At 36.5% G+C, this 27803-nt stretch overlaps 2 protein-coding genes across 4 annotated transcripts; both read left to right on the top strand.

The window, feature by feature from the left end:
* The first annotated feature begins 12019 nt into the window (after nucleotides 1-12019).
* LOC109007014 (ATP-dependent DNA helicase Q-like 4A) lies at nucleotides 12020-21519 on the top strand. Of its 2 annotated transcripts, XM_018986491.2 has the most exons (27): nucleotides 12020-12134; nucleotides 12431-12518; nucleotides 12722-12812; nucleotides 12901-13074; nucleotides 13459-13516; nucleotides 13763-14194; nucleotides 14660-14830; nucleotides 14909-15039; nucleotides 15246-15621; nucleotides 15701-15832; nucleotides 16134-16220; nucleotides 16326-16453; nucleotides 17205-17325; nucleotides 17408-17559; nucleotides 17626-17761; nucleotides 18036-18159; nucleotides 18233-18303; nucleotides 18442-18510; nucleotides 18636-18764; nucleotides 18861-19019; nucleotides 19134-19214; nucleotides 19319-19480; nucleotides 19699-19754; nucleotides 20256-20385; nucleotides 20556-20650; nucleotides 20860-20937; nucleotides 21013-21519. In XM_018986491.2, the coding sequence occupies exons 3-27, from the start codon at nucleotides 12790-12792 to the stop codon at nucleotides 21419-21421; spliced, it is 3684 nt and encodes a 1227-aa protein (XP_018842036.1). In that variant the 5' UTR covers nucleotides 12020-12134; nucleotides 12431-12518; nucleotides 12722-12789; the 3' UTR covers nucleotides 21422-21519. The 2 variants fall into 2 exon arrangements, with proteins under 2 accessions (XP_018842036.1, XP_018842035.1); XM_018986490.2 differs by lacking the exon at nucleotides 12431-12518.
* Nucleotides 21520-23610: 2091 nt separating this feature from the next.
* On the top strand, nucleotides 23611-27647 carry LOC109007015 (RNA demethylase ALKBH9B-like). 2 transcript variants are annotated; one of them, XM_018986492.2, is made up of 6 exons: nucleotides 23611-24102; nucleotides 25108-25581; nucleotides 26174-26259; nucleotides 26339-26649; nucleotides 26919-26990; nucleotides 27319-27647. In XM_018986492.2, exons 1-6 carry the CDS (start codon nucleotides 23850-23852, stop codon nucleotides 27464-27466), a joined length of 1344 nt encoding a protein of 447 aa, XP_018842037.2. In that variant the 5' UTR covers nucleotides 23611-23849; the 3' UTR covers nucleotides 27467-27647. The 2 variants fall into 2 exon arrangements, with proteins under 2 accessions (XP_018842037.2, XP_035539865.1); XM_035683972.1 differs by lacking the exon at nucleotides 23611-24102 and adding an exon at nucleotides 24792-24882 and having other exon boundaries at nucleotides 27319-27641.
* The last annotated feature ends 156 nt before the right edge of the window (nucleotides 27648-27803 follow it).

The raw sequence follows: 27803 nt of genomic DNA, 5'->3' as shown, positions 1-27803 counted from the left end.
CAAAACCGTCGTCGGCCGATTCGGTCCCGATTTGAAGTTGGACCGGACCGTTGAATTGATTGATTATATAAATTATACATATATAAAACAATGTCGTTTCACTTAAGTAGTGAAACGGCGTCGTTTTGAAACGTCGGTTTGAAAGAAAAAATTAAATGAAACGACACTGTTTGATTTTAAACCAAATGGTGTCGTTTCAATTTGAGATTGTCTTCTTCCCCTTCCCTTTTCGCTGGAACATGGAACCGGCCGAAACTGATGTATAACCAATCGGCCGATGGCAAAATTATGTCAAAACCGACGTCGGTCAGTTCGGTCCCGGTTTGAAGTCGGACTGGACTGCTAAACCGACCGATTATATAAATTATATATATTTTAAACTATACATATATAAAATGACGTCGTTTCACTTAAGTGAATGAAACGATGCCGTCTAATTTTAAACCAAATGATGTCGTTTCGATTTGAGATCGTATTCTTTCCCTCCACTATTCTTCTCTGATTCTCTCTCTCTCTCTCTCTCTCTCTCTCTCTCTCTCTCTCACACACACACACACACACCTCTGCAACACTGTCTCTCTCAAACTAACCTTGTTGCTAGGGGGATCGAGAACCATCGGAGTCGATACGGGTGGTATTTCTCCTCCCCATCGACCAGTACGGTCAATTGTTCCATGCAAGTCTCCTCCATTGGTCATCGTCGGTTTTGGTCAAAAACTGCACCGATAGCATTGGTTTTCACCTCTAATGACAACAAGATAGCATGTGATTTATCATTTTTGTTATTTTATTTAAATTCACATATTTACATATGATAGGGTGTGTTTAAATAGAATGACAAAATGACAAATCACATATTAGCGTATGATGTAGGAGATGATAAATATAATTTTTGAATTTCAAAATTTATCTTTCAAATTAAATTATGATACGTAAATAGTATGTGGTGTAAAAATGTGGAGATTTGTTCCTTTCTCATTAGTTTATTCATTATATTTTTTAATTTTTTTTATCTCCAAATTCTCACTTTAATTTCTTTGCTGAAGCACAATAAGAACTAAAAATTCTATTTCATTTTCGTCTTAAGAAAATGCTAGTTTGTCCCTTAAGTTTGCCTATTGGGTTTGATTGCTAGTGCATTTTAATTTTTTTTAATGTTTAAAAAAGTTACCACTAATAAACTTGTGTATATTTTTAAATGTTTCAAGATGTTTAAAAAAATGAGAAATTAACTAGTTGTCAAGCTCAGTGGTAAGAGTTGAATTTGGGTATGAATGTTTTGGGTGAATGTTTCTCGAGGGTATGGATTTTGTTGGTTAGAGGTTTTGATTGGATGAATTTTTTGGGTGTATTGTAGGGGCTGCGTGGGTGAAGGTTTTGGGTATGGGTTTTTTGCAACGAAGTCTGCCATTGTTGTTGCGAGGATTGATGCTTTATTTATTTTATTTTTTTTGGCAACTTTATTGTTTATAAAATCGGTGCCAAATTCACGTGTTACTGAGTTTGTTCCCATTTTATAAACAGTAGATGACATTTTCAATCTTGTAATCCAAGTGATTTTCTGAGCAAAACTCTTGTTTGGATAATAAAAGTGTTTCATTTCATATCATATAATAAATGATAAAACATAATAGAGCACAGCAAGTGCTCGAGAGAATGTCTGGTTATAGTATTTTTCACTACACAAACTTCAAAGGGCCAGAGGCCATATTTATACAACTCAGTACACATAACCAATAGTTCATTTGCCAATACATTTGAGGCAAATTTCATTTGAGTTTAATAACTAACAGGAACCACACTATTCGGTTGTGAGGAGGCACGTCCAGTAGCACGTGCAGTGCCTTCTAGAATATTTTCTTGAGGCATTTGTTGTGACAGTTTTGCTATGGCCTTAATACTCCCTTGCGATCCAAGCACCACTGTAGCAACTGTGAGACTGGATTGAAGTTGAGCAAACCAAGAGGAGGAGAGTGGCTTGGTGAACACATATGCAATTTGATCTTTAGAAGAAACAAAGGAGACTTGGAGAGACTTGTTAGCTACACGTTCTCTAACCAAATGATAATCAAACTCAATATGTTTAGTTCTAGCATGCATGATAGGATTATGAGAGAGATATATATGTAGCACCTAAATTGTCACACCAGAGTGTGGGAGCAGCCTTAAGATTGACACCAAGCTCTTTTAAAAGAGATTGTAGCCAAATGATTTCAAATGCTGTATTAGCAACAGCTTTGTATTCGGCCTCTGTTGAGGAGCGGGTAATGGTTGGCTGTTTCTTAGAGCTCCAGAAAATAAGATGGGTACCAAAGAAAATGCAAAAACCTCCTGTAAATTTACGGTCATCAGGGCAACCAGCCCAATCAGCATCAGAGAAAGCATTTAAGTGAAAAGAATACGTGGGACTGAAATGAAGACCATAATGCTGAGTATGTCCAAGATAGCGCAAAATGTGTTTAAACGGTTGCCAGTGAGGTAGCCGTGGATAATGCATATATTGACAGACTCGATTTACAGCAAAGGAAATATCTGGCCTAGTAAAGGAAAGATATTGAAGACTTCCTACGATACTGCGATAAAGATGAGGATCCTCAATGGAGGGTCCATCCAGTGCATTGAGCTTGGTCGTTGGACACATAGGGGTGGACACAGGTTTAGCTTGATGCATATTGGTTTGAACAAGCAGATCGGCAATATACTTAGACTGGGTAAGATATAAGCCAGATGACTTACGAGTGACCTCAATGCCTAAAAAATAGTGCAACGGGCCAAGATCTTTGACAGGAAATGCAATACCGAGTTCAAAAATGAATTCAGTGACAAAATGATCATGTGAACAGATTACTACAATATCATCTACGTAAACTAAGATATACATAGAGACAGAGGCAGTACACCGAATAAAAAATGAGGAATCAAATTTCGAACAATGAAAACCAAGAGAAAATAGACGATCAACAAGTTTAGAGAACCAAGCCCGAGGAGCTTGTTTCAACCATAGATGGATTTAGTTAACTTACAGATATGAGTGGGCAGATCTGGATTCATGAACTCGGATGGCTGTTGCATGTAAACATCTTCTTTGAAGTCACCGTGCAAAAATGAGTTCTGAATGTCTAGTTGATGCAGCACCCAGTTGGAAGTCACGGCCAAAGAAAGAAGTAATTGAATCGTAACAGGCTTTACTACGGGACTGAAGGTCTCCGAGTAATCGATCCCAGGTTGCTAATGAAAGCCTTTGGCAACCAAATGAGTCTTTCTTCGTTCTAAGGTGCCATCGGCTCTTCGTTTGGTTTTAAGAACCCATTTAGACCCAAGAACATTTGTTATGATAGAAGACGGAATTAGAACCCATGTATTATTGGCTAGAAGGGCATGAAATTCGGCAGCCATCGCAGCTTGCCATTCCAGGTATGTGGAAGCTTCGGTGAATGAGGAGGGCTCTTCTGGAATAGATGAAGATGGGACCAAGGTAAGAGAGGCCGACTTTTTGTATGGCCAAGAAATAGTGTCATCCGTGTGAATGAGTGGGCAATGAACAGAGGCTTTCGAGCGAGTGACCATAGGATGTAAAGATGTGATTGGACCAAGAGAGGAAGACACAGAGGGCACTGAAAAATGAGGGGCATGAGGAGAGATGGAAGGCGATGGCTGTGTGGGAGAGAGAGGCTGCGTAGGAGAGGGAAGCTGCGTGGGAGAGGGAGGCGACGTGGGAGTGATAAGAGGATTAAGGTTAGATATCAAGGAAGAAGGAGAGGGACATGTCTGAGTTAAGAGTGATGGGCTGGATGTTTGGGCAGAAGAAGAGGGAAGGGTTGGGCCATCGTGTTGCGCAGAGTTTGGGTTTGTAGGTAGAATAGAGTCCAAAAGAGTATGAAATGGTAAATGGGAAGAAGAAGAATGTATATGCGGACTGGGCGATATTGACATGGAAAGGGCCGAATTTGAACTTTATATTGCAAAGGGAAATTCGGTTTCCGAGAAAACAACATCACGAGATATATATGTTCTGCCTGTAGGCAAATGAAGACAAATATATCCTTTATGATCTGGGCTATAGCCCATGAAGACACACTGTTGAGAACGGAAATCCATTTTATGCTTATTGTAGGGCCTTAAGTTAGGCCAGCATGCTACTCCAAAAATTTTTTAAAAATTGTAATCATGAATTTTTCCAAATAATTTTTGAAATGGAGAGAAGTTTTTAAGGATGGATGTTGGCATGCGATTAATCAAATAAACTGCTGCTTGAAAGGCTTCAACCCAATATTTTTGTGGCATGGAAGCATGAGTCATGAGAGATAATCCCGTCTCAACAATATGACGGTGACGTCTCTCAACTGTGTCATTTTGGGCATGGGAATAGGGACATGTGACCCTATGAGAAATGCCAAGAGAATGAAGAGCAGATTGGAGAGGACGAAATTCACCCCCCCCCCAATCGGATTGAACAGCACAAATATTAGTGGAGAAGGAATTGGTAACAAACTTATGAAATGCAAGAAAAATAGAGGAAACACTTGATTTGGTTTGAAGAGGGAACATCCAAATATACTTGGTAAAATCATCAATTATAGAAAAATAAAAGCGACATCCTAAAGAGGAAAGCACAGGCGCAGGCCCCCACAAATCTAAGAACAATAATTGAAAAGGTTTGGTAGAGACTGATAGTAATGGGGGGTGGGGAAGATTATGACACTTTGCCTGAATACATGAGGAACACAGGGAGATGAGGGGACTGGGAGTAAAAGGAAGATTAAAATGTCTTAATGTAAACTGGATAGTCTTGTAGTTAGGATGTCCGAGACGTGCATGCCTAATGGAGGAGGTAGTGCGTTCACCCAAGTAGGCCATAGGAGCAGCATAAACTTCCAACTGAGGTGACAGCACCGGTAGAACATAGAGCCCATTATTCACGTTTCCCTGAAGAAGTTCCACCCGAGTGAGAGAATCCTTCACAACAAAAAAATGAGCATGAAATTCAAAGAAAACAAAATTGTCAGTACAAAATTGACGAACCGAAAGCAGATTTCTCGTAATAGAAGGAACGTGAAGAATTTTATTGAGTAAATAAGTGCCAATAGAAGTAAAGAATTGACTAGAACCAGCGTTGTGAATTGGGAGCGATGAGCCATCACCGATGCTGACAATGTATGGGCCACTGTATGGAGTAGTTTCTAGAGAGAGATTTGCAAAGTCTGAGGTGAAATGATTTGTGGCAGCCGTATCTGGGAACCAAGAATTTGTAGAAGGTGCTGGATTGGGGAAAGTGGTGGTGAGGTTGGCTGTGTAATGGGATGAAGTAGGTGTGGATGGCTGATATTCGTCATAACGATGATAGCATGTCGCAGCAGTATGTCCCTGCTTATGGCAGACCTGACAAGTCGGCCTAGAGGAGGTTGGGTATTGGCCACCCCTTCCTCGACCACGTCGCCCACCTCTGTTTGAGATTGAGTTGCGGCCTCTATTGGATGAGAAAGGTGGACGAGTTGTTGTGGCATGAGCAGCAATAAAAGAAACAGAGAGCAGAGTATTATGTTGATGAGTTAGACGGGCTTCATGATTCAAAAGATAGCTGTAGATTTGCTGTGGAGAAAGAGGATATGGCCGAGTAGTTATAGCAGAGACTACGAACTCATAATCTGAGCCAAGTCCTGCAAGAAGATATAAAGCAAACTGAGAAGGGGAGACAGGATGACCTGCGGCTCCAAGAGAGGCCACCATAGAAGTGTAGCTCGATTATAATAGTCAGTCAAGGATTCAGACCCCTTCTTAAGAGTGGCTAGTTGAAATTGAGTTTGGATAACATGGGCATTGGACTGGGCAGCATATAGATCCCGAAGGGTAGTCCAAATATGGAGCGAGGAAGTGCACTCCAGTACATGGGAGAGCACCGAATCTATAATAGAAGAATAAAGAGCTGAAACCATAAGCTGGTCATGAGGAGCCAACGAGCAAGAGATGGATTGGGAGCATCATCAATAAGAGGTGGTGGAGGGGAAACAGAGCCATCAATGTGGCCATAAAGCTGATGAGCTTTGAGGAAGGAGACAACATGTGCACGCCAGAGAAGGTAATTTTGATTTGATAATTTGATGGTTATGAAATGTGAAGCAGAGGAAACAATGGAGGGAGTTGGATCGGTGGTTGTTTTCGTGGTCATTTTGTAAAAAAAAAAAAAAAAAGATGGACATTTGTCCTAAGAGGCTCTAAATACCATGATAAAACATAATAGAGCACAGTAAGTGCTCGAGAGAATGTCACAGAGACTGAGAATTTCTGATTATAGTATTTTTCACTACACAGACTTCAAAGGGCCAGATGCCATATTTATACAACTCAATACACATAACCAATAGTTCATTTGCCAATACATTTGAGGCAAATTTCATTTGAGTTTAATAACTAACAGGGACCACACTATTCGGTTGTGAGGAGGCACGTCCAGTGCCTTCTAGAATATTTTCTTGAGGCATTTGTTGTGGCAGTTCAGCTGTGGCCTTAATAATAAACAATTCAAGTTTTTCAATTCCTAAAATAATAATAATATTAAAAAAATAATAACAATATTTTATTCAACTTTCATCTCAACTCACTATCGAAATGACATCTAAATTTTAGTATGATTTCCATGTCAAGATTTTGAATATGAGTAACAGATTATGAAGTGAAACTTCTCCATTACCAAACTACCAAACTCTTTCTTCCTAGCTATGCAATTTGGACTCTATGCCTCTTCCCAACAAAAAGAGAAAAGGGGGGAGGAGAAAGAGGATAGAACATAGGGAGAGAAGAGAGAAATGAAGGTGAGCTGCAATTCACTAAACTCGCACACACTATAAACACACATAAGTTTCATATGTGTTGTATTAAGGCACATGACTCAGCACATGCCTTAACACATGTTGCTCTACCAAAGCCTTCTAGAAGACCTGTTCAACAACCAGACATAGACACAACAAAAATGCTCACAGCAGAGGAATAACAAACTTTGCCAAAAGAATATTCTAGAATAGGTTTTTCTATTTTCTGATCGAACACTATGATCTATAAGTACTGTGTAAATATACATATTGTATTATTGAGGAAGTATTGAAATACAAAGAGTTGTGAATAGAAGTTTCAATTGATTGTGTCATTTTATTGAACACATATGGTGCTTCAGCATGGTATCAAAGTTGTAACATGGACTTGCGTCCCTTTCTTCCTCTACTCCTCACCATGGAAGCCGAGAAAACCACTCCTTCTGTAAGACCTACAATCCTTAACTCAGTCTCTCATTTTATCACCCTAAATTTGTCCACTGACAACTATATACTGTGGAAGGCACAAATCCTTCAATTTCTCGAAGGCCATCAACTTTTCGATTTTGTTGATGGCTCCATCCCGAAACCTTCCCTCACCATTGATGGCCATAGCAACCCAGATTACAACAAATGGGTGCTACAGGACCAGCTTATCATTTCGGCGACAAATTTGTCACTCATTGAAATAGTGCTAGCACAAGTGCTCGATTGTACCACCTCAAAAGAAATTTGGGACACTCTTCACATCTTGTTTTTAGCTCAGACCTCCACCCACCTTATGCAAACACAATATTAGTTGGCCACCCTTAATAAGGGTTTTGAGTCCATCACAGAGGACTTCCATAGAGCAAAGTCCCTAAGTGCCTCCCTTAGTGTCGTTGGCCAACCCCTCAATTCCTCATAAATGATCACCTATCTTCTAGCAGGATTAGGCACTGACTATGAGTCTATAATTACCTCAATCACTACTCGGCTTGAACCATTGACTTCTTCCCAAGTGCACAACTACCTATTAAATCAAGAGTCCCACCTCGCCCATCAAACCCATACATTACTCTCAAGCAGCTACCTTACTGCCTATACCACCACGGTTCGACCCTCCTTTAATCCTTCTAATCAAGGTCATGGTAGAGGTCCTCATCGAGGCCATGGAAATGGTCATGCTACCCAATTCTCCCTTTCCAGCTTTGGTTCTAACAATTCTTCCTCCCGACCTGTCTTTCAGGTGTGTCACAAAGCTGGCCATATAGCCCTGTCTTGCTACCATAGGTTCAACCAATCCTATCAAGCATCCGCCCCTCCATCCCTCATGGCTCACTACACAACTCTTCCTCCTCCTACACCTCATTGGTTCCCAGACAAGGCTGCCACCAACCATTTTACCAATGACTTTGCTAACCTCAATTTGGACTCTATTTCATACCAAGGCACATACCAATTAAGCATTGGAGAAGGCCCCTCTCTCCCAATTCAACACACTAGGACAACTCACTTTCATACCACTAATGGCAATTTTCTCCTTCATATACTCTTGCATGTTCCATTGATTACTCGTAACTTGTTGTCTGTCCGTTAGTATTATCCCTATCTAATTTGAGTTTAATTCTTCTGATTTTTGTGTGAAGGACCTGCATACTTAGGCACTATTGCTCCAGGGTCCCGTTAAGGATGGCTTATGCGTGCTACCCACCGAAGTCGAGTCACTTACTTCATCCACCGAGTCTTTCTCTCACTGCCTTCCTTGGCAAAAGAACATCATCTCACATATGGCACTCCCTTATTGGGCATGTCTCTTCCCGAACAACCTCCTACACCATCAACAAATTTCAACTCCCAGTTATGTCCAAAGTTGCACCTCATCCTTGCTCCGCCTGTGCTTAAGCTAAATCCCATGTTCTCCCTTGTCCTCTTCCTTATCTCGATCTCTCAAATCTTTTGAATTATTATTTTTGGATGTATGGGGACCGACCCTGATGTTATCTATTGGTAGTCATTGTTTTTATCTTTTAATTGTTGATGACTTTAGTAAATATGTCTAGTTATTTCCACTTCATGCAAAGTCTAATGTCTCTTCCGTTGTCTTAGCTTTTTTACGTTATGTGAGAAACACATTTTCATCAAATGTTATTTCAACTCAATTCGATTGGTGCAGTAAATTCCGCCCTCTTCGTCCCTTACTTCACTACTTTGGTATTTCTCACCATGTTACGTGTCCCCATTCGTATGCACAAAATGGCAGTGTCAAAAGATGTCATCACCATATTCTTGAGACTGAGTTGTCTCTTGTGGGCCATGCGTATGTTCCAGTGAAATATTGGACAAAAGTATTTCAAACTGTTGTGTTTCTCATTAATTGCATGCCTACATCCATCCTTCATAATGTCTCTCCTTTTCAAGTCATTTTTGGTCACCCCCCAGATTATTCATTTTTACGAACATTTGGGTCTGCATGTTAGTCTAATTTACGCCTCTTTAATCTACACAAAATGGATCTCCGATCTCAATTATGCGTCTTCATGGGCTACAACCCATACCATAAAGGCTACAACTACCTTCATATACCCATGAGCCGACTATATATCTCTAGAGACATCCAGTTTAATGAGACCTTATTTCCCTTTTCATCTCTCTCGGGCTCGACCATTTTGGATAAGCCACATTTGTTAAGGCCTCTCTCTTTCTCATTGCCCCTATTCTCCATTGGGCCTCCTCATACATCCTCTAAGCCCACACCTGATTATGAGCCCACCCATGCCTCTCGCTCTCTCACACGTTCTGACTCTACTGCTGGGCCGTCCCCTTCTCAATCACTTTCATCCTTGTCTACGATACAACCTAACCCTAGCCCATTGTCTCTCACCTGTTCTTCCTCTTCTACTCTACCATCTCTTCCCCCACGACCTCTCACTAAACACCCTATGGTTACTCGATCTTAGAAACAAGTTTATCGTCCCCGCCTCCGCACCGATGTTCTCCCCTCTTTTCATCTCTAAGCATTGCCCACTCTGTTTCATTTCCTGAGGAACCAACCTCTTACACAAAGACATCAAAGTTCCCTAAATGGCGTGATGCAATGGCATCCGAATTACAAGCCCTTCTCCAAAATCGCACTTGGTCTTTAGTTCCACCTACCTCAACCCGAAATGTGCTTGGCTGTAAATGGATCCTTAAGATCAAGAGGCGTGTTGATGACACCCTTGAGCGGCATAAGGCTCGCCTTGTCTCCAAATGTTTCCATTAGCAGGCTGGTCTAGATTATACAAAGACGTTTAACCCGGTTGTTAAACCAATCACTGTTCGTCTTTTTGTTTCCATTGTTGTACAAAAACAGTGGCCTTTCCATCAACTTGACGTACAAAACGCCTTCCTACACGGGGGCTTGGAGGAGGATATTTACATGCAACAGCCCCTGGGTTTGTGAACTCTGACCTTCCTCATTATATTTGTAAGCTGCAAAAGTCTATTTGAGTACTAAACTATCTACCTTAGGTTTTCAAGGCTCCAAATCTGATTCATCCTTATTTATTTATTCAAATTCAAATTCATCTGATTGCATCTATGTTCTTATATATGTTGACGATATCATTGTGACCGATTCTAATACTTCACTCATTATGGATTTTATCGCTACTCTTCGATCCTCCTTTCTAGTTAAAGATTTAGGGAATTTGCATTACTTCCTAGGGATAGAAGTTTGTCGCAATACCAAGGGTTTATTCATGTATCAAACTCGCTATATTTATGAGCTTTTAATTCGGACAAACATGCATAATGCAAAACCCATGTCAACTCCAATGTTTTTATCTATCAAACTTTCGGCCATTGATGGTATCTCATTTGAAGACCCACAACTGTATCGCAGTGTTGTGGGCACTCTTCAATACCTTGCCTTTACTAGGCCCGATATCTCTTTCGTAGTCAATCAGAATCATGCACTGCCCCCCATCTCCCTCATTGGCAAGTAGTCAAGCGAATTCTTTGCTATATGCGTCTTACTGCTCATTATGGTTTCTATTTCTCATCTTCCTCATCAAATACCTTGACAGCATTCTCCAATGTTGATTGGGCTTGTTGCCCGGATGATCAAAAGTCTACCAGAGGGTTTTTTGTTTAGTTTGGCTCACATCTGGTCTCTTGGGGATCTAAAAAACAACCAACCATTGCCTATTCTTCCACTGAAGCTGAATATAAAGCCGTGGCTAATAAGAATTGTGAATTACTTTGGTTACAATCTTTACTAACGAAACTTGAAATTTTTTCAACTCTTCCACCTACTTTATGGTGTGACAATATTGGAGCTACTTACTTATCTGTAAATCTTGTATTACACTCTAGAACTAAGAATGTTAAAATTGATCATCATTTTGTGAGGGATCATGTGGCTGCCAAAACACTCCAAATTTCTTTTGTTTCAAGTAAAGATTAGATTGCGGACATTCTCATCAAGTAACTCTCTTCAGCATGGTTCTCACTTCTTCGATCAAGCCTCATAATTCTGCCTATGTCGCTTGAATTGAGGGAGGATATTAAGGCACATGCCTCAACACATGTTACTCGTCCAAAGCCTTTTGGAAGACCTGCTCAACAACCAGACACAGACACAATAGAAATGCTCATAACAGAGGAATAACAAACTCTACTAAAGGAATATTCTATAATAGATTTTTATATTTTTTGATTGGACACTATGATCTATAAGTACTGCATAAAGATACATATTGTATTATTGAGGAAGTATTGAAATATAAAGAGCTGTGAATAGAAGCTTCAATTGACTGTGCCATTTTATCGAACACCTGTGGTGCTTCAGCATGTTGAAATTCTATTGAGTGGTGTAAAGTGAGAAATAATATCCGGCTAGTTTGAAATTTTTGTCTTCTTTGTAACATAAGACTTCGTTTATTTTTCTAATTCCTTTTAATTTATTTTATCATTATAATTTTTTTAAATTCTCATATAAAATAAAATAAAAAATTTAATTTTTTTAAATCTCAAAATAAAAATAATATTTAAAAAAATAAATTTTATTAATATTTTATTTAACTTTTAATTTTAATTCCAATTAAAGTCAACGTAAACACAAACGACAATTTATCTTAAAAACAGGCGGGTGGTAGCTTTTCTTATATGTAAATTACTATTTTGTCCCTCACTCACCTCACCTCACCTCAATCAAACGAAACAAAATAAAATATCCCGCCACTCCCACACCACGCAACATTTTAAAGCGCTCTCTCTCCCCGGAAACTCGCCACAGTTTTGTCCGGAGCGTCGCTGTCGAAGACTGATCTATCCGCTAAACCCTAACAAACATCACGTTAGAAGGTCAGTCCCCCCCTTGAATCAATTTAAAAAATAAAAAACTATTCGTTCTCCGAATCATTTCCATATTTCACACGCAGACAAATATTATATCTTCCATGACGCTTAGGGTTTCAACTGGGGCGTGTTTGGAACACTTGTTCTGCTCGTTTTTTGGATATTCCTTACTGTCAATGCCTCCTTTATGCGTCACTCGGCACTCTTACTTACATGTCCTTATAAGTTACTTCTACATGCCTTTTTATTTTTGTTATTTTCTTTCATTTATTAATAGCAAATGTTGAATTGAATCATTTCAGGTTTTTAATTTGTGGATGTGATTTCTACATTGCGGAAGTAGTTGAATATTGTCACCTTTGAATTAGAAGCAGAAACTAAGACGCATAGGTAATGGGTCTTGTTTTGGTTTATTTACTGTTTTTTGTTTTAAACTTTGAATTTCATTACGTTTAGTTAGTATAGATTGATAAGTCTTTTACCTAGGAGCTTTCAATGTTGACTTTTCTATATCACTAAAATTACTCGTAGACTTGAATACTTTTCTTTTATTAGAGGAGTTAAATTTTAATCGACATGGTTTGATATGACAGGTTTTTGTGTTATGATGTGGCTTTCAAGAAGGGGCAGCCACTAGCCTAGTAGGCGAATATGTTTACCAATGACTGCAGAAATGTGTATAAGGCAAGAATAGGAATTTTTTCTTTGCATCTTATTGCCTTTCCTTTCCTTTTCATCCTAGAGTGGTTGAGCATTTGTTATTTATCTGCAGTGGAAGCAATCCTGGTCAAGGGTTCAAATACAATGATAAACTTCTGAAAGTTAATTGGTCACAACATGCTAATGCACACGAGAATTTCTCATGCCAAAATAAGTTCTTGAGTTCAAATTTCCTCTTCTCATTATCATCACAAAAACCTTGTGCTGAAGGAGAAATGGGTACACGGTATGTTGCCATTAAAGATATTGTTTAATTTTTATTTGGTCATGTGGAATTTAATATCTAGTCAATTGAAAATTTCCTTTAGATGTAAAATTTTACCATGGGAGTTGGGGCTGTGTAGTTAGTAACTTATTATACAATCTTATAGTCACAACCTGATGCAAATTTTTGTATTCAGTGATTGTGGTCTTAAGGTTTATATAAAATACGCCCTCGTTTGAACCTAATCACAAGATTTTGTTGGTGTTGGATTATTTTTTTTTGCCAAGCTACATGTCTACTTGCTTACTTGGGCTATGTCCTTTTGCATTTCTTAATAAAATTTTTGATTACTCCAAAAAATTCTTTTAAGATTTTCGAATTAAGATTTTCTTTTTCTTTTTCCAGGCCAATGGCTTGCCAAAGTCAAAATATTCGGAAATTGCAGAGTACACAATTGGAAAAGGTAAAAATTGCTAGGCAGGATCCATGCTCACTTTCATTGGTGCTCTTTCTCATTGGTGCTCTTTCATTTGAACTTTTTTTTTTTTTTTTTTATCAAAATACTTTGTTTAATATACAAATCAATCTGTATTTTCTATTCCTTCTCTTATTGATTTTGTAGTCAAAGCAGCCCAAATTATTCTCATTGTTAAGGTTATATATTATGACTTCTGATTAGGTAATTACTTTTGATGGAAACTTTTTGCAGGCTTGGCATGTTCTTTCCAATCTTCAGATTTCTTGCAGGAACTACATAAAACCTGGAAAAACTGTAAAAGTTAATAATCTTGGTAATAGCATGTCTCTTAGCATTGGAAAAAGATCTATATCACAAAGCTCATTTGGCATTGATAGGAGCTCAGAGCATATGCAAACCCATAAAAATTTCAGTAAAAGTAATGGTAAAGTCAGTGAATCTGTAAGCTGCATGGGCAATCATTTTCCATCAGGTAACATTAGAGCCATGGAAGCCGAAAAGAGTCTTGTGGGCCAAAGCAAGATTAGAGCATCAACAGTCGACCATTCTCATTCTCAATTTTTGGATAGATCATTCAGCAGTCATACTGTTCATATTGGCCAAGTAAGAGAGTCTGCAGCAGAAGTTTTGGCTGGTGATGTGGATGATGATGATCTACTTGAGGTAATTCTTATCCAATATGAGTTACATTGAAACTTTGTTAACGTGAATTAGCTCTGTTCAATTGACTTGGTTACTAGTAATTCAGGATTCTGAGTTCTATAATTGTTTTTACATCATCAAGTTTGTATAGTTTTCACAGCATCAAGTTATCAATATTGTTTAGCACGCGAGTTAAAATTTCTGTTGAATTTGTAGGTATCTGTTTAACTACATTCTAAATAAGGTTGCTATTACTGTTATTATTTTTTGTTTTACTTATGCGCCCATACAAACTGAAGATTTTTTATTTTTCTTTATGTTTTTTATCAAGGTAACTGGTTAAAATTTATTTGTTGTGCTTCAGGTTCAAGTTGTGAAGGACTCCCCATGCTTATATTTATCTGGAGTCATATGTCATAATTGTTTCCTCTTTTTAATGTTGATTTCTGTACATTCATCTGTCTTGTGTACTTATTTTGGGCTCAGAATATTGATGTGGACCAAATAGTAGAACAGTATCAATCTACTTGCACACCACAACCATCAATTTCAAAGCTGCCACCCATTACTCCAACTTTAGATGAAGACAATTTTATGAGACAAGATGGGAGTGGTTTGCCACCGGAATTGTGCTCAAACTGCAGTCATGGTCTTAAGGTACGTGATTATGTACTATTGTGACTCCATCTTAATTTGCTGTTAGCTTGTTACGCCTGATTCCTGATTTTAATACAGCTAGGACTGTGCCCCGAAGCTGCAACTCATTTGCAGGAAATAAAGGACACGCTAATTGTTATATCAAATGAACTGATTGACAATGTTAATGAACTCAGCCCGGAGCAGATTGAGAAGCTTCGCCAAGATAGGTTTTCTTCCCACCCTATCTCATCATATTCTTATCATTGTTATTCTGAGTAAACAAAGAATTAAGAAAACAGATAAAATGAATAAGCAAACCAATGTGCAGTAGTTTATATTGCTTATTGTTGTTATTCTTATTACTGGCACTTTGTCATATCTTGTTACACACTCATCACCAATGAGAGATACAAGTCATTTTTTTTTTTGCTAGGTTACAGCTGAATAAGCAAATCCAGCAGCTTGAGAGGTATCTTCGTGCCAATTTAGTCAATGCGGAAAGGCAAAGATCGCATTATTCTGCATCCACAGCAGCTGCTGTATCTTTTCAATATGGAACACCTCAAGCAACTACATTTAGAACTCCAATGAAATTTGATGCCCCGGTTAATCTACCTAATGAGGTGGGAGGGCATGAAAGGTGGAATTGTCCATCAGTTTCATTCTCTTCCATAGATAGCTTTGGTGTTTCTTCAGGCCACATAGAGAGGGAACCGTACATTCCCAAGTATGTTGAAGTTAACTATATTGAAGGTTCTAATGACAAAAAGTGGAGTAATGTGAATTTCCCGTGGACAAAAAAGCTAGAGGTGCTTTTCTGAATTATTTTCGAGTTTCTTATTTGTATAGATGTCATCCTAATTGTTGTTTACCTACTTCCACTCTCAGGCCAATAATAAGAAAGTCTTCGGAAATCACTCATTTCGCCCCAACCAAAGAGAGGTTATTAATGCTACAATGAGTGGATATGATGTTTTTGTTTTAATGCCAACTGGAGGGGGAAAGAGTCTGACATATCAGGTAAAAGAATTCTTTTGTGAATTTCTTATGATTTAGGGTTCTTAATTAAAACACTGTTTTCTAGTTTCATTATCAGTAGATCTTTATGGTTTTGCCATCTTAGTATATTGTTGATTGTGTGTGCATGCTTTGCTGCTTCATTTTCTTAGACACAATAGTTTGTGGTATTCTAGATCAAGCAACTTGCATCTCCATTATCAAATTTATTTGTAGGTTTAGATTCCTTGTCAATGTCAGGAAATTAAATCCCTTTTTCTGTTTTCATTATGGGGGTTTATTCTTTAATTTTGTTATTTTGCAGCTCCCTGCTCTTATTTGTCCAGGTATAACATTGGTTATCTCTCCCCTTGTGTCACTTATCCAAGATCAGATAATGCATCTATTACAGGTAATGTTTAGTTTACACTAACTTCTATAGCGTTTACTTTCATCCTTTACAGCATACCTTATACTTGCTTTTGAACCTTGTACTTGCTTTTGAGTTGCGCTATAGGCAAACATACCTGCTGCCTACTTAAGTGCCAACATGGAGTGGACAGAACAACAAGAGATCCTCAGAGAACTAAGTTCTGATCATTTCAAATACAGACTATTATATGTCACACCGGAGAAAGTTGCTAGGTGAGTGTTTGTTATTTACATGATTACTATAGTGCAAAAACTTCATCCATTAATATGCCCAAAGGGCCCTGCCTTGGTTAGGTTCCACATAATAAAAGAACTGTTTTCTAGTTTTAGCTTCGATTACATATTCACAACTGATAGAAAAATGACTAGCCCAATTGTATGTAAAATAACCCAATTTAAGCATTTTTTTGGTGCTTTAGTTTCCCTTTGACAATCCTTTTTCCCCCATAAAAAACCAATTAAAGTAAGTGGAGATATTTAAGAGAAGAACCAAAGGATGCTATGTGAAATCAAAGTTAGATAGTATACCTTTGGGTTTGAAACTCATTTACCATTGGGTTTGAAACTTTTCAGACACTTCTAAGGTAGTATACCTTTAAATAGAAGTATGTATGTGATTTGGAAATGAGTTGGGCACAAGCACACCTTAAATGTTATGTATAAACACTTAAACATCAACTAAGCCACTTAAATTTAGGTTTTTATGAGTTCTGGCTTTCTCTTTAAATAATGAATCTAAAAAGTTTTCATTACAAAATTTGCAAATGAACAAAAGAGTTGCATTTTTATTACTTTGCTGATATTGTTATATTTAAAGAAATATGCACTTGTGTGTCTATGCTTAATAGAATAAAAGTTGATTGAACAAAATGGATGTCTAGAAGGGATACTGCAAAGTGCAATTAAGTCTTTGTTTCATTTTCTTTATTTTGTTCATTTTGGAAACCGTTCTTTTTTTCTGCAGGAGTGATGTTCTTTTGCGGCACCTGGAGAGTTTACATGCTCGTGAGTTGCTTGCCAGGATTGTTATTGATGAAGCTCATTGTGTGAGCCAGTGGGGGCATGATTTTAGGCCAGATTATCAGGTTGGTGCTTATAAAAACTTTTCAACTTCACGCTACCGATAATATAACTGCTTAGTGTTAATCTGTTCTGTAAAATGTGTAGGGTCTTGGAATCTTGAAACAGAAGTTCCAAAATACTCCGGTGCTAGCATTAACAGCTACTGCAACGGCCAGTGTAAAAGAAGATGTTGTGCAAGCTCTAGGTCTTGTCAACTGCATTGTTTTCCGGCAAAGTTTTAATCGGCCAAATTTGTGGTAAGTGTTGAATAAATGTAACTTGTCTCTCACTGTTAAATTCATCACTCATTGTGAACATCCTAGGTATTCCGTTATTCCCAAGACTAAGAAGTGTGTGGATGATATCGACAAATTCATTAAAGAGAACCACTTTGATGAATGTGGAATAATTTATTGTCTTTCAAGAATGGACTGTGAAAAGGTAGCAGAAAAGTTACAGGTTAGTTGGCAATAATTGAACAATCTTTATTGTTCATGTGCTTGTTGCATTTAACAGGGTGTAAATGACATTTATCCATCTAATTTCTAAGATGTGTATCCTTTTTCAAAGTATGATTTTGAAATGGAAAATTCTAGAAAATGATCAAATCTGACTATTATGGTGGTGAGAATTCTATTTTGAGGCCAAAGGGTGAGCCAAACTCAAAAAATAAAATCAACGTGTCTGTTAGTCTCTTGTTATTCATGCTTGCTAAAGAGTCTGTTTCATTTAGGAATGTGGACATAAAGCAGCATTTTACCATGGCAGCATGGATCCTACTCAACGTGCCTTCGTCCAACAGCAGTGGAGTAAAGACGAAATCAATATAATTTGTGCTACGGTGGCATTTGGAATGGGTACCATAAACTGTTGTTGCTTTCAGTTTTTTTATTAACTACAAATAACAATGTACTGATGTATGCATTGCAGGTATCAACAAACCAGACGTCCGATTTGTAATTCATCACTCTCTCCCAAAATCTGTTGAAGGCTACCATCAGGTAATTACTATAAAGCATACCACTACCTTGAAATTCAGATACTTGTGCCAATAGTTTAGATTTGAGATACAATATTGTGGGACTTTTTAAATTTAGCTTACTAGTTCTTTTAGCTTATTGCATTCCATTATGTTTCAGGAATGTGGCCGAGCTGGTAGAGATGGTCAGCGTTCATCCTGCGTGCTGTATTACAGTTATAGTGACTATGTAAGTTGTACCTGTAAAACTAATTCATCTTGTTGATTCCTGCTAATTCTGTGCATGGAGGAGTTTGCATACAAGAGTTGCATCCTTATTGCTTTTTCTCCCATGTTTCTCGTCTTCTTTTGCAGATACGGGTTAAGCATATGATTAGTCAAGGAGGAATTGAGCAAAGTCCATTGCCATCTGGATCTAATCGTGTCAATATTACTAATTCAGGGAGGATACTGGAAACAAATACAGAAAATCTGTTGCGCATGGTACTGAATATGAGCTTTGCATCATAGTTGTTGTGTTATGATATGTATATTAATTCAAACAAATATGTTCTAAATCAACGACTTAAACTGTCTCAGGTCAGTTATTGTGAAAATGATGTTGATTGTCGACGTCTTCTACAGCTCATTCATTTTGGAGAAAAGTTTGATTCTGGAAACTGCAAAAAAACATGTGACAATTGTTTGAAGATTAAGAGTTTTATTGAGAAGGATGTCACTGACATCACAAAGCAATTGGTTTGAAAGTGTTTTCATTTTGTTTCTTGTTGTCCCCACTATATAGTTACTGTTGTTTAATTTTAGTACACTGTTTTCATTTCCTTTTTTTACATTTTTATTTGTCGTGCTTAGGTTGAACTGGTGAAGTCAACACTGCAGCAGTTCTCATCATCTCATATTTTGGAAGTCTACAGGGGCTCCTTGAGCCAATTTGTATGTTCTAATGAAACATATATTTTGCCTTCTATGCCCATGTCATTTTACATTCTCTAATTTTCTGCATGTAAAAATAACATTGTCTACCTAATGTCAACTAGGTCAAGAAACACAGACATGAGACTTTGAGCCTGCATGGAGCCGGGAAACATCTAGCAAAGGGTGAAGCTTCCCGTATATTGCGTCATCTTGTTACTGAGAATTTTCTTGTGGAAGATGTCAAGAAAAGTGACATCTATGGATCTGTATCATCAGTGTTGAAGGTTGTTGTAATCCTTTTTATGTTTCCTTTCTCACTTTTTCATGCATCATTTTGCTTGAAAAGTGTGATGAAATTGCTCCTTGATGCCGTTTGCTATGATAAGTTTATGCACATATTTTTTTTTTTATAGGTATGATAAGTTTATGCATATAAAACAATCTGCCTCTGTTGATTTTGTTTCTTGGTAGTGACGCTTTGTTTATCTTAATCTTTGTTCAGGTGAACGAGTCCAAAGCCAAAAATCTCTTCCTGGGTGGGAAGACAATCATATTAAGGTCCTTTTCTATGATGTTTCTTGCTTAGTTATGAACCTGATATGTGCCAAGCCTAGCAACTATTATTGCATTACTTTATGTCCTATTGATTTGTAAAAAGTTTGTCAAATATGTCAGCTGTGTTATGTGCTTTTGCAGTTATTTGACTATTATTTTCAGGTTTTGATAATTTTTTTCAACTCTGTCGGGTGAAATGTGAAGTCTAATATTTATGTGTTTTTGAAGGATCCAGATATTATAGCTATTTATGTGGACAAAAAAGTTGTATTAATACTCATTTGATTGAGGAAATCATGTTCCAACTTAAACTCTTTTTAATAATGTGCTTTTCGTATTTCAATCCTGTTCCTTTATGAGGTTGTATCAGGATGGGTAGACCCGAGCCATCCCTGACCTATTATTCTACTGTTTATTTCCTAAATAGAATTTGTAAGCCATTTTTGCCCAGCTGGCATGTATTGATTACCATATGTTAACACTCGCATCTTGTATACCATGTAGATTCCCCTCCCCTGTAAAAGCATCTAAACTGAGCAAATCTGTAGTGACTCCAGCAAAAGGCTCATTGATATCTGGGAAGCTAAGTCCTCAAATCAATACTCCTGCCCAGCCTCAACCTGAAGTAGACTTGGTATTTTGATTAGATATTATATGCATACATGCATGCATAGATATATCTGGACACATTTCCCATCCTTTTAAATCTTTTGCCTTGTGAAATTTATGACTTCGATGAACAGCTAAACTAACTCTTTTTGTTTTTTATTTTATTTTTTCTTCTACCAACATGTCCTGCTGCAGAATCTCTCTGCCATACTATTTTCAGCTCTGAAAATGCTCCGAACTATTCTTCTCAAAGAATCTAGCGAGGGGTACTTGGCATACCACATATTTAGGTTTGTTCTCAGCCATTTAATTCTGTTCTTGTTCTTGCACATTATTTTCTGTTAAGAATTATTTTTGTGTTGAGAATTTTGAGCGAAAAGGAACTCTATTAAATTTCTAAAATTCCTTCAGGATACAATATTTGTTTCTATCTCCTCTCTATCCCACCACTCTATTTTAAGGCAAGCCCTGACAAGTTGCCTTTTTATCCTGGACTTAGTAATGCTACGATGCTGCATATCAGCAAAAGGATTCCCAGAACAAAGGAAGAACTCCTTGACATCAATGGCATGGGCAAGTAAGTTGCGAGGTTGGTTTATCTTCTGTTGTTTACTCCCAGTGACAGGTTAGTGATCTGCTGGCTCTAATCCAGGACTAAGGTAATCAATTATGGGGATCGGGTACTACAAACCATCGAGTCTACCGTCAACGAATACTACAGGACAGAAAAAAATAACAGTAGCAATGACAGTAATGATTCAATAAAGAGAAGAAGGGATACAAATAGAGACGGAGATTCAAACGCCGAAGATGATGACTTCACCAAGAGTACCGGTAGATCAAAGAAAAGGGTAGCAAAAGGGCAGAACAAAACTGCTGAGCTTTCTAATTATATGGAGCCAGATGTTTACGACCAATGCATAGATGATGATGATGTAGAATTTTATGATTGTGGTTTTGAAATCAATGGCTCAGGTTCAGATATAAAGGATGATGAGAATGGTGGCGGTGGAAGAGTGCTTCCATCATGGTCAGCTCCTGGAAACGGGAAAGATTGTTGATTGTAAAATGTTTCCGAGTATGCAATTATGAGGATATATATTGCAATTTTTCGTTGCTCTATTGGGATTTAAAACGAGTAAGAATCTCTTTGCGGCAACCATGCATCTCTGGCTGTCCATGACAATGCTGCTGCTGCTGCTATTGCTATTGCTATACCATCCTTGAAGTGGATTGCTTCTGTCACAAATTCACATAACTTGGCAAGCAATTTACAAATGTAAGTGTGATGATGAGAGGTACCTCTCTAGAGGTTCAGGCAAGTAATCTACATATCTAAATAGGATCTCATTGTACAACGAGTGAAGTTACCTTTTTTTTAAAAAATTTATTTTTGCCCTTGAACAGACGTGACTGTCTTTTAAAAATTTATTTTCATTTTTGACAATATAAATTACGATACGAAGCAGGAAAAGAAATGATTATTGGTAGGAGAAAATTTCTTTTATTATATAAAAGACCAAAGCTAAAGGGTTTCATTTTGTATTTTTTTTTTTAAATGACAAAGCAACCAACAGCGGCAGAGCCTCTAGAACACTCTCATTTAAAATATATTTAAAAGTTAAATATGTAAATTTTTATCCAAAAAAACACCTCCAATGGATGGATAACGTAAAACTCACTCTATTTTACGTTCAGGTACTCTCTCATTTTCTTTTATTTTGATTTTCACTATCTAAGCAGATTCTTTTTATTATTTATCATCTAGATCACCTCTATTTCTTTCACTTTTTTCAACAAAATATTTTGGGAAATATTTTCGTAACATTATCCTATTTTTTCATATTTTATTTTTATTTTTAATTTTTATTGTGAGTATACAAGATTTAATTATATTACATTGTATATAAAAATATGTTACGAATATTAAAAGATATAAGAATATTTTAAATTTATTGATGGATTTTTATGATATAAGGATAGAATAAAGTAACCTTTGAGATGCCCTTAAACTTATCCATAGAACCTAAACTTTTGAGAGACTCCACTTAAATTGCAGTTTATTATTTTTTTTTTTTTAAAAAGGAAAATACTACTCTTACTGTTAATTTTTACTGTTATAATTTTTTTTTTTTTTACTTAATGATTAAGTAAATATTTTTTAATAATATTATAAATATTATTTATTTTTTTAAATATATTAAAAATATATATATAAAAAAAAAAAAAAAAAAACAAATCCCAAATATACTAGTGGGAGTCCCAACAGGAGCTCCCAGCAGTGGGGGTAGCACTGCTCTTTTAAATAATACATTGATGAATATTATAACATCAATTTAAGATAAAAATAGAACAAAAATATAGTATATAACATTTTACTTTATGAAGTTTCCAGGAATAGCACGATTATAAATTGCACCGTTGCAGCAACTTTGTCAGCGCCCACATTTTTGCATGAACCAACCCACACGGCTAAAGTTAAACCCACTCATGTTTTCCGAGATAGTCTATAAAAATAATTATTGAATAATAACCCCCCTATTCAAGATAATAGAGTATATTCATTCATTAAAGAACTTCATATTTTATTTTAAATTAAGTTTATAAAACATGAGAAATTGTATTCGATAATTATTAGAAAAACAAAAATCAATTATGTCGAGACATTGGCGCCAGATTCTATTTAAATATTGGTCTAATTTATTTTTATAATTTCATCTTATTTTATTTTATTTAATTATTATAATTATTTTAAATTTTTATATAAAATAAAATAAATAATTTTAATAATATATTATTTAATTTTTAATTTTAATCACTTTCTATTAAAAATAAAAAAAATAAAATAGTTCAATAAATATATAATATATAAAATAAAATAAATAATTTTAATAATATTTTATTTAACTTTTAATTTTAATCCCTTCTATTAAACATAAGAGAAGTTAAATAGTTCAATAAATACATCAAGTAAAATGTCATAAAATAATCCGCTTTTATTAATCAGTAATCATTGTGATTGATGACAAAGTAACGAAGACTTCTTTTCTTTTCTGTTTTTTTTTTTTTTTGGGAATGCGACGACTTGACTTTGTTGAGTTTTTTGCATTACAATAAAGGAAAGTACCTGGGAAGTATCACTGCTTCATCTGACGTTCTCCACGTGCAGGCAAAAAACATCCTACGGTTCATAAAATAGCACGTCATTTTTTTTTACCCGCGTTTATAACTGAATGACAAGCAGAAGGACCAAAGCCATGCCGTCGTTCTTGCCTGCTCCGTTCTCTCTTAAGTTCACTCTCTGTTGTCTCTGCCTCTGTCCCCCTCTCTCTCTCACTACTACGAAGCAAAACAAGCTCTGAATTCCATCTTACCCGAAGACCCAGTAGTAGTCTTTGTTGGATTTCGCATTTGGTTTCTGAGTCAGAAGGAAGACATCGAAAAGAAAGTCTCAAAATCCCACATCATCGTACAACAACCAAGGCCAAGATGATACCAGGATCGAACAGAAACTTTGAGGATCACCACCCCATGTATCACCATCAGATACTAGGATCGAACAGAAACTTTGAGGATCGTCGCCGGACGTATCGCCATCGCCATCGCCATAACCATCGCCATCTTCGAAGTCCCGGAAGAGGATCATTACGGATGCTCGAATGGAAGAGAAGCTCAGGAGAACATAGTCAGAAGAGATATTGGGATCATTTTGAGTCGCATCTTTCAGACATAAGGCGACAAGGTACAAGCTTTTGAATTGTTATTTTTCTTAAATTCAAGTATTAACTTGAGTTTCAGGATTGCTTCAGATTTCTGTTAGAATATTTTCTTTCAAGAATTTTGGCCCAAAACCGAGAAGTATAAGTTTTTTCTCGAGTTCTTTAAAGGTTGTTCCTTCTCTTTTATTTTTTATTTGTCTCGAGCCAAGCCAAGCCAAGTTTATAAGTTATTTTTTATTTATTTTTCATCCTTCGTATATAGATTACCATAAAGAAAAAATTTATTCAATATTTTAATTTTTATCATTTTTCTATCATTTCATAATAACGTGATATTAAATAATAAATTTATAAATAAAATATAATAAATAATTTCTAATTATTCAATATACAAGACGATGAAAAAATGATAAAAGTTGTCTAATCATTTAAGAATAATGATAAGGTTACTACCCTACTACTACCCATTTACTACTCTTTTTATATTTGATTTTTTTTTAATTTTTTAATTTTACTTAATGATTAAGGAAGTGTATATTAGTAAATATATATATATTTTTAATTTTTTCTTAATGATTAAGGATGTTAAAAAAATACTTAAAAGAAAATGATAAAAAAATAAAAAAACTTAAAATACCTTTTAGTAGTAGATGGGTAGTAATAGGGTAGTAAGCCTATCACTACCCATCATTTAATGATACAAGACGATGAAAAAATAATAAAAGTTGAGATGATGGAACCGAAAGAATCGAATACAATACACAGATCTTCATCTCCTTCTTCTGCGCATACTCTGTTTTCTTGTAAACCTTGCTTCTCGTCCTCTTCCTTTGTTCGATCAAACTTTTCTCACTGCTTATGATTTACGTTCTGACAGTTTCTTTTTCCTGTTTAATTCAATTGAGAAAAATCGAAAGATTCAAGTTGTTTCCTTTTTTGAGTTTACGTTTTACAAATTGCCCAGAAAGTACTGAAACGTGTACAAGCTCCAATTGACCCTTTCCTTTTCTGGTTCCTTTTTTATACAGAGAATGTGAGGGAAATACCCCAGTCGAATGATAGCATTGAACGTTCAGAAAATTTCTACAGGAAGCCTTATAAGCGAGTGCGTACTTCCGAGAGCATTCCCCAAATGCCTGAACCTATCTACTCGTCTCGTCAAAGACGAAAAGGGTTCGGCTCTGATTCTTTGCGTGAATCAGCAAACAACAAAAATAATTCATATGATTATTCGGATTCTGAAATAGTAGGGAATGATAGAGTCAGCAGAGTTTTATCTGGAGCTGATAATGGGTTGTCTGAGGATAAAAAGGAGCATATCCGAATATCGCAAGTTTACAGGAAAAAAGACTTCATCTACCTTGACAGAATAGATGGAAAACCAACAAATGTGCTTCAAGGTCTAGAGCTTCATACTCGGGTTTTCAATGCCGAGGAGCAGAAGAAGATTGTGGAATGTATCTACGAGCTACAAAGAAAGGGGCAAAAGGGGCTGCTGAGAGGTTTTTATAGAAATTCTTGCTTTCTTTTGAGATTCATTCAGAGGCTTCAAAAATTTTGACTTTAGTAAATTTTCCTTCATTTAATATATTCTACTGCGCATTGTGAAGAAACTTATGGGCCTAACTTATCCATAAAACCGGTTTTATAAGAGATAATTGTTCATTCCTTATAAACATACCCAAGACATTGTCCACATGCAATGTGAGATTATTACTAAACAAACACCTTTCTTTTTTGTGTTTTGCATTTAAGTTCAGGGGTTTTATCATTTATAGGTTTATGAAGTAGGATTTGACAATATCGCATCATGTTGTTCCATAGAGCCTGCCCTTTTTGGTTATAAAACTTTGATAGGACCTCAGAGTATACTTTTGCATTGTTCTTGAAAGAAAGGCATTGGTACTTAGATAATTAAGCAATCTTGCACATCATGTGCTGTCAATAGCATAGAAGAAATACGTTTCTGGTGGGAAAAAAAAGTTACTCCTTGCAAAGTTATGATTCATGTGAACCTGTTTTGATATGTGCTATGAGCTTGAGAAACAAAGGATGAAAATGAGATGGTTAAAGCTTTATCTCATGTGTGAACAGAGCGTACATATTCAGAACCTAGAAAGTGGATGCGCGGCAAAGGACGCGTGACCTTACAATTTGGCTGCTGCTACAATTATGCAGTGGTAATTGGAATTCCATTTCTTACATCCTTACAACCATAGCCAAAAGTGTGTCTGTGATATTAATTTAGCAACCTTACAGGATAAAAATGGGAACCTTCCAGGCATTATAAGAGGGGAAGAAGTGGATCCGATACCGCCATTGTTTAAGCAAATTATCAAGAGGATGGTCAGGTGGAATGTCATTCCCCCAACATGCATCCCTAACAGCTGCATTGTGAATATATATGAAGAAGGCGATTGCATTCCCCCTCACATTGATCATCATGACTTTGTTCGACCCTTTTGCACTCTTTCCTTGTTGACAGAATGTAACATAGTTCTTGGGTCGACTTTGAAGATTGTGGGACCTGGAGAGTTTTCAGGGCCTGTCTCCATACCTCTGCCTGTCGGGTATGCTTCTGTATTCCTCTTTCAATGAGCAATGTTTTATTAGTTTCTTGGTGCTTTTTTCTTCTCGAGGATCATAATTCCATAAACAAATACGCAGTAGAATTCATTGTTATCTACCTTAAGATGTTGCTCAAACCAGTTCATCATGCAAACAAAGTTCAATGCTTCTATTGGGGATATTGAAGTAGGAATTTAGTAAGTTGTATGTTTGATAACTTTCATCTTTGATCTCATGCTTAAAAAAAAACTGCCATTTTTCCTGTTTGCAGGTCAGTGTTCGTTGTAAATGGTAATGGGGCTGATGTTGCTAAACACTGTATTCCAGGTGTCTCAAGAAAAAGGTACCCTTTCATTTGGGGCAGTGCTAGGGCCAGTGAGAGGTGTCCCGACATTGCCCACCGATAAGTGCATTTTGCACTTTTTAATTTTGTGTAATTTTTTTTCAAGCATTTTTTAAACCACTTTAATCATTTAAAAAAGATTACAAACTCATAAAAAAATACTTCCTTAATCATTAAGTTAAAAAAAAAAAAAAAGTCAATATTGGGAGAATCTCTCGGTGGCTTTAACTTTTTCCTTTCATTTGCCTCTCCCATGAGCAAAAAAAAGAAAGATGTTTATATATTTATTGAAAATCATTCCTTATTTTTGCGTATCTTAAATTTGCAGGATTTCCATAACTTTTAGGAAAATGGATGATAGCAAACTACCCTACAAGTTTAGGCCCGACCCTGAGTTAATTGGAGTGAAGCCTCTAATACATTCTCCGGTAATAAGGTCACAGATCCAACATGACCGGCATGGAAAGAGTCTGTGAGGCAACAAAGCCATTTCAAGGAAATGGAGGGGTTTTCTTTTTCTTTTTTTTTTTAAATAAATCAGTTTAGTCATTGACTTCAAATAATATGGAAGATTGAATTTGTTTGTGTATGGAATGGATTATTCTTATTAACCTCGTGTGACTTGTTGCCTAGAAAATGAACGAGTCTGTTTACCTCTTTTCTCCTCTTTTACTATAAATGATTATATTTTCTAAATGAATTTCAGAATAAAATTATGAGTTTTGCCAAACTGATAGACAATTATCTTGAGACCTATAATTAAAAAAAAAAAATTCAAAATTCATAGTTTCATGCTAATAATTTTTTTTTTTA

The sequence above is a fragment of the Juglans regia genome, chromosome 13, assembly GCF_001411555.2.
Source record: "Juglans regia cultivar Chandler chromosome 13, Walnut 2.0, whole genome shotgun sequence".
Taxonomy (NCBI): Eukaryota; Viridiplantae; Streptophyta; class Magnoliopsida; order Fagales; family Juglandaceae; genus Juglans; species Juglans regia.
The sequence above is the reverse complement of the archived record's forward strand: the minus strand, read 5'-3'. Positions and strand labels throughout refer to the sequence as shown.

Bases quoted from the DNA above. Each gene is read 5' to 3' on its own strand.
- LOC109007014 (XM_018986490.2), top strand. From the start codon at position 12,790: ATGACTGCAGAAATGTGTATAAG. The intron at 16,454-17,204 runs GTGAGTGTTTGT...TTTTTTCTGCAG, and splicing joins ACACCGGAGAAAGTTGCTAG to GAGTGATGTTCTTTTGCGGC. The intron at 19,481-19,698 runs GTTGTTGTAATC...ATCTTTGTTCAG, and splicing joins CTGTATCATCAGTGTTGAAG to GTGAACGAGTCCAAAGCCAA.
- LOC109007015 (XM_018986492.2), top strand. From the start codon at position 23,850: ATGATACCAGGATCGAACAGAAACTTTGAGGATCACCACCCCATGTAT. The intron at 26,650-26,918 runs GTATGCTTCTGT...TCCTGTTTGCAG, and splicing joins TCCATACCTCTGCCTGTCGG to GTCAGTGTTCGTTGTAAATG. The intron at 26,991-27,318 runs GTACCCTTTCAT...TTAAATTTGCAG, and splicing joins CCAGGTGTCTCAAGAAAAAG to GATTTCCATAACTTTTAGGA.